Genomic DNA, 13,728 nt, shown 5'->3' with positions numbered 1-13,728 from the left:
TAGCAATTTCTTGGATAGGTTTTTTCTGTTTTCGCAGCTTAAGGATGGCTTCTTTCACCTGTATGGAGAGCTCCTTTGACCGCATGTTGTCTGTTCACAGCAAAATCTTCCACATGCAAGCACCACACCTCAAATCAACTCCAGGCCTTTTATCTGCTTAATTGATAATGACATAACAACGGACTTGCCCACACCTGCCCATGAAACAGCCTTTGAGTCAATTGTCCAATTACTTTTGAGCCCCTGAAATGAAGGGATTATGTTAAAAAATGCTTTAGTTGCCTCACATTTTTATGCAATCGTTTTGTTCACCCCACTGAATTAAAGCTGAAAGTCTGCACTTCAACTGCATCTGAGTTGTTTCATTTAAAATTCATTGTGGTAATGTACAGAACCAAAATTAGAAAAAAGTTGTCTCTGTCCAAATATTTATGGACCTAACTGTATATACACACATACACACCACACACACATATCAGTGTTCTCCCAAGAAATTTTTTCCAGCCGGGTGGCATGAAAAAGTAGCCGGGCGGGACGGGGAAATTTGGTGGTGGGGAAAATTAAATGTGCACTATTTTTATTAGTTAATTATTATTAATTATTTTCCAATGCTCAATATGACTTCCTTTTTTTAAGCTTTGACACTTGTGCCAGAATATTTTTTATTAAATTTAAGAAGTATCCAATTCAGGATCCTGCAACCCTAACAAAAATTTTAAATAACAATTGTTATGACATAAACCAAGAGGCACAAGTATTGTCGCTGTCAGGAAGAAAAGTGAAAACAATGAAAAAAATTAGAAAAATATTCTTCAAAGCCAGCTTGCATATGCAAAAGGTGTCTTCAGTTAAATATTTATTCTTCTTTTCTTCTTAGAAAAGGAACAACCTTTTCAAACAACGTTGTATGTGGCAACTCATTTTTTGCCAACCAATACATGGATCTTAAAGCTCCCACAAAGGCATCTCTCTGTAAATTATTTAACACAGATACAGATCTTTCAATTTGACTGATTCCAGTTTGCTCTAGTACACGCTTTCCTAAAAGGTCAGCGGAAGACTCAATGTGCGTTCTATTTTGTCATGGTCTAGCAAGCTTTCTTTTCGAATTCTTGTGCATGGCACGTTTACCCAAGGTAACTCCCTCCTTGGGGGATGTTTGTTTGAATATTTCATGCACAATTAGCACCACATACCAAGTCGACATGTTGACTCTATTCTCGACATTTCCTCTTTATTCTTGCCGTTTATGTCGAGATTAAAGTCGACATTTCCACTTTATTCTCATAGTTTATTTTGTCATTAAAGTAGAATGTCATAAACTAAACTTCATCTTAAAATCAATGTTTAATTTACTAGATTTTCTAAAACCCCGTCATAAGGTAATGTAGTACATTTAATGCTTTGTGTTAAGTGTTCCCCGACTGAGTCTTAAAACAGACTTCCTCTTGCACTGAAGAGGCACCGGGAGGGATCGCCACACAGAATACATTCACTTCATGATATTCCTGCTTTCTGAACATTTACAAAGCTAAGATAAATACTTGATATCGTTTTCATGATGAAATGCAGTAAAGCAGGTATTAAACATGCACAGTAGTGTGGCGATAGTGCTGCTCCCTCGCAGTAAGGGGTCCCCAGGTGTACGTTCAGTGTAGAGAACTTTATGGCAGGTGTGACGAGGCTCTAAAAAACTGTATGTATGAATGGGTATCGCACAGGTTTAACTTAAAAATTGTGTAAATGTTGGGTTCATGATCTGGTGGTCAGAGACACGAACACAGAATTCAATGGATGTTCTTCTGAGCAGGCTTTCTTTATTGCATGCGTGCTGTCTCTATCTGACGTACCAAAACCCCAATTCCTATCGTTCATTTTTCTTTCTCCACATTACCAATCACCACACGATAACACAAAGCATTTCATGCGCTACATAATTTATAACAGGGTTTGAGAAAATCTAGTAAATTAAATATTCATTTTAAGATGAAGTTTACTTTACGATGTTCTACTTTAATGACAAAATAAACTATGAGAATAAAGTGGAAATGTCGACTTTAATCTCGAGATAAACGGCGATAATATAGTGGAAATGTCAACTTTATTCTCGACATAAGCTTAGCAGCACTACACAGACTGCACTGACATTGAGAACAGAGACGTCACTTCCTGACACCCTTTTTCTGATATCTGATAGGCTGGTTCCATGAGTCTTTTTTTATTTTATCAGTCCTCCTCTTGCCCGCCCACCTCCACATCCTCTTTGCTTGTGAAGTGCCGCTCTGCTCCCACTATTAGCATGTACAGCCTCCCCTCGCCTGCCCACCTCTCCATACTCCTTGCTACTGTAATTAAACTGTTCAGCCCCCGCTATTAAGATGTACACCCCCTCTTGAAAGTCCACCTCCCCATACTCTTTGCTTGTGAACTCCGCTCAGCCTCGTCCCTGCTATTAGCTTTAGCACCAAGTGATCGGCAACATCCCGTCCCGCGCCTCTCCCCTCGCAACTTGAGATCCTACTTCTATAATATTTGCCCACCTGCCCACTCGTCCCTTGCCATCTCTGCAGATCGTTAGATCTGCGGCTGTCATCTCACAATGTCATGCGAGATGACAGCCGGGCGCCCAGCTAAACGATGCTAGGGAGAACACTGCATGCATATATATAGTTAATGAAAAATATATTTCAATGGATACAAATTGGATAAAAATACAGACATGAGAACATATAGATTATGACTACAATAAGGATCTAGATTTTAAAACTATCCTTTATGATTATTTATTTTCCCATCTGTTCTATTTCATCTACAGTAAAGCAGACATTTCTCTATGACTATTGTCACTCATGTTATCCATTTATTAACTCAAAACCATTAGTAAAGTGGACATCTTATAATGATAGCTACACAGTTACTAAGGCAGTTGTTTTTAAGTGAAGCAGCTGATTCTCAAAGTCAGATGTGATGGAAGTGGAACTTTAGTCAAGCTTTACTTAACTATTTTGCCATTTTCATTTAACTGTATTTGTTTTGTTTAGGTGTTTTATTGTTAGTTGTAACAACAAAAGAGTTATTTGCCCTCAATAAAGAAAACAATATACCTGTATAATGTGTATCTTTCATTAATATATGTTACTCACAAACATAATCGGCTCAGTATAGTAATTCATAAGTTTTACATTTTCATTAGTACTTAAGTACTTAATACCAATTTATATGTCACTGTTCTGAAGTGAAGGACTATCAATAAAAGCAGCATATTTCATCATGAATTTTATTACTTTACAACTTTCTCTTCTTTAATGAGAGTACCAAGAGCCTAGCACAAATAACCAAAAACACAGTGAATCTACATCATATGCCATGCAGAGATGATGTCATAACCTGAAAAGGGGATGAGCCTGTGCACATTCTAGGTGGGCAAGCCAAAATCTAAGGCCAGAAAAATGGATCATTCATTATCAGAGTGGTGCATCATAACTTACAGTTAACAGAATAAATAAGCAAATAATGCTTGGAATATTTTTATAAACCTTAAACATAAAATGTTCTGTCCAAACAACAGATGCACATACTAAATAGGTCTATATCACAAAAACAGTCACTAGAAGACATTAAATATTGTGCACAAGTGCTGAGAACACTATTCATAACAGCAGCAGACATAACACATTTCATATCATGAAAACTGCATTGGGTATAATACAAAAAATAAAGTCAAGATTTGAACAGATGCTCCTCCCTCCATCTTTCTTTAGCAGGGAGAATCAATATTGCTAGAATGAATGTCCTCACTATTTATTTTTCAAAGCATCCCTATATAGAGTAAATATGGAACATTTTATGGGTTTGTGCTTTGCATATTTGGGAAAGAAATTAAGCTCGACACTGCTGCCAGCTTTTGATCCATCTGTCTCCTTAGAATGGAGGACCAATGAGGTAACTTCTTTTACAGTTGAAGCCATGGCTTTTCTGGTTCCACCATAAGATGCCATTCAGTTACAGACTAGCTTTTTTTTTTTTTTTAAATTTCTGCTCACTTTTATTTTTTTCTCAACATCAATATTAACTTGGGCATCCCATGGGACCTCAGCTCTTACTGTATTTCTTTGTTATTTGTTTCATTTTAATATATATAACACACAGATACACACACACACACACACAGCATAAGTGAGCAATACATTAGATATATCTACTAAATAAAACATAAATGAGAACACAATCATAACCTGAAATCTCAAAGCATTCGACCCTGCTCTTTCACACTACAGTCAGCAATGACTGATGCTGCCTTTCATTCCATTCCTTTACTCTCTCTGACCAGCAATTCTTCTTATCAGAAAACAAACACACAAAAAACAGTCCTCCCCCTAGCCCATTCCCATTTTGTTCCAGCCCTGCAGCAGCCAGTGCCTGCTGATTAGCACACCACACTGAAATCAGTTCACTAAGCTGGAATCTGGTTTCATGTGCATGCTGCCTAAGAAAAGCACACCTGCTATAGCTTTATTATCGCAAAATATCAAGAAATAAAACAAACTTGGGTTAGCTAACTTTCTTTTTCCTGTAACATCATCAAATTTCAACCAAATCAGTCAAAGCGACTTTGAGATTTTGGGGGGTTTAGTTTTTCTTTTGAGGGGGAAGGTTTACTCCTAAATATTGACATATCAAAATGTCTTTTCTTAGCAGATACCCACTGCCCTAGATTAAACATCCTGCCAAATTTAGGCTTTTTAACTAAGTAGGAAATAGGGTCTTAGTTGATGAGTAAGTCAGTGAACTTGGCATTATATATAACCTCTCACCGTTATAAAAATTGTTGGAATTTTAATTATATGCTCATAGCTGATAACGACATGTGCATTTGAGAGAAAAAAAAATTGGAATGAATGAATTTCTGGTAAAGAAGAAAAACCTGAGAGCTAACAGTCCCACATAAATTCAAAATAGAATAGGAGATGCCTGAATTAGCATTAGCAGATGATGGGTAATGCACTTTCCTTGCAAAAGGTAGAATGCTGTGCTGTCAAAGAGTATGGCCAGTTCCAGCACTTTCATCAAGAAACCAAGTATTCAGCACGGAATAATGGAAAAGCATCACAAAGCATGAATAATAATAAAAAACAGTACCTTCAGCCCTAATGCTGCACGAATGTCTTTCTTTAGTGGGTAACGATCAGTGCTACTCAATACCTGTACACACTGAGTAAAATGACTATTCTGCAACATGACAATGCACAGTCCCATACTGTGTGTAGAACTAATGTCTAGAACAGTGGTTCTCAACCTGTGGTGCAGTATGTGAAGAATTAATGGGTCATATAGTAGGGTGTACAAAAGAAAAATACAGCCAGGAGTGACAATGGAGAGAGAGAGAAAGAGACACTATGCAAACAAAAGAGACAGAAGCTGTATTAACTGCAGTTACAACTCAAGACGTGCTTCCAGGGTTTGAATTTCAGTGCTGCATTGCAGATCTCATTCATTACATAAAAATCCTGCTTAGTTTCACCTAATAAAATGGGACATTCATGTTATGCTTTAAAGGCAAAAAAGGGCTTGCCTCTTTTACACATTTATGAAATTATACATAAAAATACACAACCAATTCATGAATGCTTTGAGAGAAATACTGTTCAGACCATTTAACTGGCTTTTGAGCGAGTTTAGCTAGTGGAGAGATTATTTGTTTTTAATACAGTGCTGTGCTCAACCACAATAAAATAAGGGAACTTATTTATCCTCTAAACATTTATCCTCCGTTTGTCATCAACATACTACAGTTCCCTGTCCAGTCACTTCACTTTCTGACCAGTGTACCCAGTTCAGGGTGGCTGGAATTTACTGTCTTATCCTGGCTGCACTAGGCACAACACAGGAATTAAATCTTGGACAGGGCAAAAACCTTGTATAATTCTGAGTGACTACATATCTTTCCAAAATAAAATTAATTTAGCTTTACTAAATTTCCACATTGGCCAAACATTTGTTAATGTTTTAAGCACAAGGCAAATATCTCCAATGATACAGCATTTTAAGTGTCAACAGACATGCATAATTTCACAGATGCAAGATTAGCAGGGCGACTGAACATATATCACCAAGCAATAAATTTGTGTTCATCGTTGGCTTTTTTTGAAACCAAAATAATGTTTATTATTTGAATATTATTTGAATGGTACATAAGCAGATGCAATGTCATCTCCAGTTGTGACTAATTTTTGTTGAGACAGTCAGTCCAATTCAGTGACTATTTCTTTATTAAAATACAGGTATAGGACATAGCAAAGTCCGATTACTTACGTGAGGGTACTTGAAAACAACACAAAGAAGACTTTTATGGAAATTCTGAAATAATGAATCTTAGATTGAGAAGTTTGATTTCATAAAGGGATCCTTAAAGTTCATTTGCAAAGTTAAAGCATTAGATGTGTGACATTTGAATTGTGAATTAGTTTGACTTGATGTTACTCTTCAGGAAGTGTTATTAACCAGCTAATGTTCAGTTACTGATGTAATCTCATGACAGCAAATGTCAAAAGCCTGAGAAAGTGATTTTATGACAAACGTAAACTGAAAAGGGTGTTTCTACAAAAGAAGCTTTAAAGAGCTTGTGCAAATTAAAACATTCTACATTTTTTTTGATATTTACTAATTCATTTGGCAATAACACAGCAATGTTTAAATTGTTAGTATTGGTTTTAAGCAATGTTTTATTTTTCAATATATGGGCAGAAACTATAAGTGAATAAATGTAATATGTGCACATAAGATAAATTAGGTAGTCCACAATAATATTATTGTTTATAAAACCCTCACTGAAACCGCCTAAAGCCAATAAAACTCTCCACATTTGTTTACTCGGTAAGGAAAATCCCCCTCTGTCACACAAGAAATTTAAGCTCTGATCTATATATTTTTGTAATTTAAAAGAATGGAATACTATGTTTTGATTGGTGAGTCGTCTTCTGTATATTGTTCATGCCTAATTTAGTATGTCAGTGCTGGAGACAGAAGTTAAAGAAATAGCACAAGAATTATAAAAATGCTTACTACTGCCGAAGAAATGTATTGTGCATTCTTGTTCTTGCAGTTTCCTACTGTACCTTTATTTTTAACATGCCCTTTGTAAATACAAAATATACCTAATCAGCTATAAGTGAACTTATTTATCTGATAAAGCTCATATAGCAGTGATAGGTTGAAAATAATTTTTACTCAAAGTATGTGGGAAATAATTGCTTTAAATTGTAAGCAGTACTTGAAGTGGGCTAGTACTCATCAGGACTCTGTACTGTTATTTTTAAAAAAATATTGTTTGGAGAACTGGGAGATTTTACAAGTATACCAGCAGTGTTTGTAGTCAGCTAGTACTCATAATTTTCAGTACCTGCACTTACCACAACCTTTCAGCACCATAATGCCACACTTGTTAATTGGCTGGTATCTCCTAGGAATTGTAGCAAGGGGGACCAACACCTTCTATGTCTTCAAGGATAAAAAAACCCAAAGAAACCTAGGGCTTGAATATCTACAAGGAGCTAAAATAATCACCCCTTCCTCCGTCACCCCCCAAAGCTACAAGTGTAACATACTGTACATCAGTTCACCCATCTCTGATTAGCTGACAAAGCAGAAACACTGTGAGCACCATCATATCTTTTTTTCACACTTCACTGTAAGAAAAATAACTTATTAAGATTCAATTTTACTACTAAACTATTAATCTACATAAAAGGTTTTACTTACTCTGCCAACAGGACTCCCAGGAAGGGCAGCATACTCAGATGTTAAGGTGTAATTAGAAGCTTCACTTATTGTGCTCACAGGTCTGTCCTTTTTCTCATGTGATGTCATTTTTGAAATTGATCTGTATTATACAAAGAATTCTAATTGTTTAGTTTTCATTGTTTAAATAGCATAAATTGACAAAATAAACATTCACAACCTTGACAAATGTGTCTCTAAATATTTAAGATCAAACTAAATAGGTTCAAACATTGGCCAACTGCTTTAGCAGATTATCCATGTATCAAAAATGGAGATTAGTATAGCAGTGTAATGATTACTTAAAAAACACAAATGAAAATGTGAAAAAATAAAACAGAATGTAAAATTATTTAAAACACAGGGTGAACTACAAAGTCAGCCAAGAAAAAATCCTGTCTAAAGAGATATTTAATTCTACTGCGGTCCACAAATGAAGTTTTATATTTTCATACTTTGCTGGATGGCATTAACATGAAACTGCTGTTCCTTTTATTTTTTAGAACTTTTATTTACCAGTTCCCAAAATACTCAAGCATTTAAACTGCCAATATAAATGATGCCCTTTATGGCTGGACATGTAAATGAAGACTAAAGACTAGTTACTTCAGGGTAACTTGCTGTAGTTGGAACTGCTGTTCACATTGTTTTAGTAATCACAGTGGTAGTGGTGCTGCTTTGCAGTAAGGAGATTGTGGGTTCGCTTCCCGGGTCCTCCCTGTGTGGAGAGCGCTTTGAGTAGTGAGAAAAGCGCTATATAAATGTAAAGAATTATTAAGTCTTTTTGTAAATGGTATCACAGTAGAAGTCATGATAACTTGGCATTACTACTACTGTCACCACTACCAACACCATCATCATACTGAGTTAAGTTACTTAAACCTAGCCTTTGAACCTAATACCTATTAGGGGTAATGTCATCAATAGTGAGAAAATCTACATTTATAGTGTTATATTATTCAATAACAACTATAAACAATACACTGCATGATATTATATTGTGTAATGCTCATAGATGGCCTGGTCAGCCACTTCAACAATTTGCCTCTGTTTAGTCTGCATTGTCATAAAAATGGGCAGCCTTATGTTTCAACTTTACACTACATTTACCACTAGAATTACCAAAGCCTACGAAAAAACTCGTAAACTCGGCCCACCTTAAATCCCTTCACACCTCTCCATCAGCGTCTTTTGTCTTGTAAATGTGTCAATAAGCACAAGCGGCAAACAGCCGGCTATACCATCCCCCCCACCACCGCAGAAAGGGCAAGAAGTTCTCCCAGTCCAAGCCTTGATTATTTTGGAGTGAAGTGCTGGAGTTTTAGAGGGGAAATATTTGGAATACATACATTTCATGTGTGTTCCGTGTCTACAACAATCTATGTAAACATATCGTTAAAACAGAAATGTTTTTCATGTTTTAGTAATAAATGACAAAATGTAGACATGAACTGTATAATATGAAAGAGCAACTCACTACTAAACGGTAAATTTGCGGAGGAGCTGGTTTCAAACTCGCAAACTCTGGATAATAAGTCAGTAGTTCTTATCTGCTGCACCACGGAACCCCTTGTATTATCCTTGCACCTTTTGTGAAAGCGTTTACTTGATATTTGGACTTCAGCCTTCACACATTATACAGTTCATGTCTACATTTTGTCATTTATTACTAAAACATGAAAAACATTTCTGTTTTAACGATGTGTTTACATAGATTGTTGTAGACACGGAACACACATGAAATTATTTACTCTATACAATTCTAGGAACTTATGGAAGAAGATGATCCGCTGTGGCGAATCCTAATGGGAGTAGCCGAAAGAAGAAGATACAATTCTAGGTACAGGGAGAACTTCTTGCTCTTTCTGTGCCGGTGTGGGGGATGGTATAGCAGGCTGCTTGCTACTTGTGTTGATTGACACATTTACAAGACAAAAGACGCTGATGGAGAGGTGCGAAGAGATTTAAGATGGGCTGGATTTACAAGTTTTTTCATAGGCTTTGGTAATTCTAGTGTTAAGAAATTTTTTTTTATTGTACTGCTCTGATATTTGATGTACAGTTGTACTGAGAACTGACTTTTAAACACTTCTCTGGTACCCTAAAAGATCATTCTGGTCCTTGTTATGTTCCATATATTCTTGAATCTGAGATCCCTGACTTACTACTGCATTATATTACAACTGTTATGCATCCCTTGCAGTAGGCATGATCTTGTTTCCTTTCTTATTATTAACAATGGTCCGTTGTACTTCTGATTTTCTCTAATTATTATAAAGACTTTACAAAACAGCACTTTAAAGATTTTTTAGAGTCTTTTAGTGTCTGAAATGCTCATTTAGCAAACTCACAAAAGAGTTTCACATGCAGTCAGTGTATTGTGCGGACATATATTCAGGCCACCTGTATTATATTTTTTTGCAACTGTAAAGGAAAAAAACTGAGTTTAGTTTAGTACCATATCTTATTCTTTGATCACATTTGTGCACACTGAGAATCCAGGTTTTATGAATGACTGTGTATTCAAGTGTCACACAGATGAGTCTTTTCATCAACAATGTACAAGTTATAAGCACTTTGTGCTTTACAAATGCACTGTGAGAAAAAAGTAACAAGATTAATAATAGAAGTACAAAAAATAAGTAGTTTTTAGGATATATTTGAATATATACTTTTTTAATATTAACATTCAAATTTTAATTTTTAGATAATCTGACAGCCCCAGCTCACACTGGCAATATGCAACATCGTCAAAGTCATAAAGTTAATCTCTATAAAACACCTTATGTAAAAGATATTTTCTATTATATGTGTGTAGAATTCTGTACAACAATAAAAAGCTAAGGATTTAAGGAATAAATAATTAAATGTAGAAGAGAAAATTAAAAAAAAGGATTTTAAAAACTACACCAGTTAGAGTTTGAAAGACAAAAGATATATGTAATATGAAAATGATTACTGATAAAAATGTAATAGTTCACAACCGGGAAGAAAAAGTGAAGGAAAGCTAGACAGAGCATTTTATAGATTTACTGAATGAGGAAAATCCAAGAAACCTAACAGGAGAATGGGAACTCACAGTAGGCTCTGTGTGGAATAGATCACACCAGCAACAGTTAAAACAGCAATGCAAAGCATGAAAAATAAGGAATCAAATGGACAAAATGAAGTACTTGTAGAAGTGTGGAAGTTGTGGGGCAACAAAAGGTTGCAGGTACTAAGAGATTTCATGTTACCTTAAAAACTGAAAAGATGCCCATAGATTGGAAACAGCTATTTAATATCAATATTGAATAAAAAGGGAAATATACTAGACTGTCACACTAATATAGGTATTAAGCTACTTCCTCATACCTTTAACATAAAGGAACAGGTAGTTAGAAAGAGATTGAGAGAAATAGTGGATGTTACAGATATAATGCAATCCTTGAAATACATACCCTAATTAAGAAATACTTCCAAAAAAAAAAAAAAGTTGACTTGATAGACCTAATGACAAAGTGCAAAGAAAACAAGTTCCATTACAGCCTGAAAATGAAAAGAATATCTAAGTAGTACATAAGAAAAAAACTAAACAAAAATGACCCTTGAATTAGAAAAGTGGAATAACATTCTAAAGGGGCATGGGATAAAAATCAGTAGATCAAAAACTCAACATATATTATGCAACTATAATGGAGAGGGTAGGAATAGAAAAGTGAAGCTAGGAGAAAATGAGTTAGAAAATGTTGAGTCCTTTCAGTACTTTAGGTAAATGATTTAAAGGAAGGCTAAGAATTAGAGCAGGGCGGAAAATTTGGAGGAGGTACAGGCAAATACTCAGTGATAAAATGATAGCTGCAAAGATAAAAGTAAACACATACAACACAATTATGAGACTAGCAAAGTTGTACAGTGTAGATATACTTGGGGAACTTCAAGGAAGACTGAAAGAATGTAAGTTCAAGTGATGAAAAAGGTGAAATGGATATGCAAGATGAACAAACTGATTGAATAAAAAAATTTAAATATTGGGGGAAGCTTAAAGATGAAAGGGATATAACACAAAATGATGGAGAGAAGAGTCCAGTGGCATGAAAATGTATGGAGAAGAGAGGAAAGTAGTGTACTATAAGGAGAATATCAGAGATGGAGTTGACAGGAGAAAGAAGGAAAGGGAGACCAGAAAAAACAGCTGGAAAGATGTAGTAGTGAGGGAGATGCAGCAGACTGGATATAAGAAGGAGACAGATGGAAACAAAATGTAATGGAAATGAGTGATTTCACCACTGCTGTGCAGACCCCAGATTAGTGAAAAGTCAAAAGGGAAAAAAGAGAATAATGTGTGTCTAGAATGATTAATGAAAGTAATTGCTAATTAATTGACTGTACAATTAACTAAATATAAGATTTAAAAAAAAATGAAAACATATTTATGCAAGTATAAAAATAAAACTAAAATGTAATTTGCACCCATCACACATTTAGAATATGACTGAATCTGAGACACAGCATTTTCTGAGTAGCTGATGTAGTATTTGTGCAGATAACATTCTCCATCCCAATACATTTTGAGGGACCTGAAAGCAATCCTAGCAGAACTGCATCCAAGGCAAAAAGAACTGCTCAACTCAGTTTGATAAGATTAAGAACTCAGAAAATATATGCATGAAATAACATTCAGATGCATTCAGTGATTCATTTAACTGATTTGAACATTTGGAGCATTTTCAAGTTTATTTTTTTTTATAAGTTACTTCATCAAAGAGTCAGTTTTCACATTTTTGTGTATTAAATATTTTTGTGAGTCATATTTAAAATGAAAAGATAATAGAATGCATTTACATGAACTAGAAGAGTACATTAAATACACAGTACTTTATGATGTAATGTTGATAAAAATGTAGGCAAAATAGGCTTGTGGTGGCTCAATAGCAGTCATGGACAGCAGGCTGCAGTTCAAGTGATCTAAAAATGGCATCAGGTGGTGTTGTATTGTTTTTTGTTGGATGTGGAAGGGTCAATGACTAATTGTAGTTCAATTTTCTTAAATATAACATTTTTTAAATAAATACCTGATGGAGAGTTAAAACAAATCATCAATATATCATAAACACCATGATGGAAGGCAGGTCTAGAGCTTTGCCGATATTCTATAGTTTCAGATAAATACCAAATAATATAATGTGCAGATAATGCAGCTCTGAGGTTAGTTTAAGTGTTACGCAAAACTGAGAACATATTTGTGCACTTTATGCTTAAAGAGCCATGATTACAATACATAATTCTGTTCTTCTTATATTCATTTCTAGATAAGTGATATTTCCTCTTTTTTTACTTTTATGGTAAAGCTCACCTCAAGCACAACAAGTAGTGAGCTGGGGTACAAGTGGCTTGTGTGTGTGTGCCTCCACCATATTTTTACTAACTTGTATTAGTAATCTGTTTGGCTGTCAGATGAATAAGAGAAAAAAAAAACACTATATATACATATATGAATGTATGTATAAGTTGGAGTGACTTCTCTTAAGGTAAATTTGAAACAGTAAACTGATTTATAATTAAAACTGCACAGAAAGCTCCTCTGTGTTCAGAGAGGCAAGTCTGTAAATTCAACAATTATTTTCAATGGGAGGTTTTGAAATTTTGAAACATTGCACAATGTACTATTCACAGTAACGAAAAGTGAACTTTGCAAACACATTTCTTTAAAGAATAACTGTCAAATTTTGTGAGAGCTCAGTTGTTAGAATGTTGACAGACAGACAGGAGGACAGACGGACGGACAGACAGACACTGCACAATGTGCTTTTTGTATTATATGTAAACACACCTTAAAAAGAACAAAAGACACTGCATTCTGATAGATATTTAAAATTCTTAAGACTGATCATCACTCTTTTTAGAGATATTAATATTCATCACACAGCTTCAACTTCAGTAAAACAGAAAACAAAAGCACAAATTACAGCT

The 13,728-nt window shown here is 35.0% G+C and overlaps 1 protein-coding gene across 11 annotated transcripts in view; it reads right to left on the bottom strand.

The window, feature by feature from the left end:
- Positions 1-13,728, bottom strand: part of plekha5 (pleckstrin homology domain containing, family A member 5) — a 493,187-nt gene that overhangs the window by 191,787 nt on the left and 287,672 nt on the right. For all 11 annotated transcript variants that reach the window (XM_051935446.1, XM_051935440.1, XM_051935428.1 and 8 more), the window contains one exon: positions 7,759-7,879. In XM_051935446.1, coding sequence (XP_051791406.1) covers positions 7,759-7,879 — 121 coding nt within the window. The remainder of the gene's footprint in view (positions 1-7,758; positions 7,880-13,728) is intronic.

Source organism: Erpetoichthys calabaricus, chromosome 1 (genome assembly GCF_900747795.2).
Source record: "Erpetoichthys calabaricus chromosome 1, fErpCal1.3, whole genome shotgun sequence".
Lineage (NCBI taxonomy): Eukaryota > Metazoa > Chordata > Cladistia > Polypteriformes > Polypteridae > Erpetoichthys > Erpetoichthys calabaricus.
The sequence above is the reverse complement of the archived record's forward strand: the minus strand, read 5'-3'. Positions and strand labels throughout refer to the sequence as shown.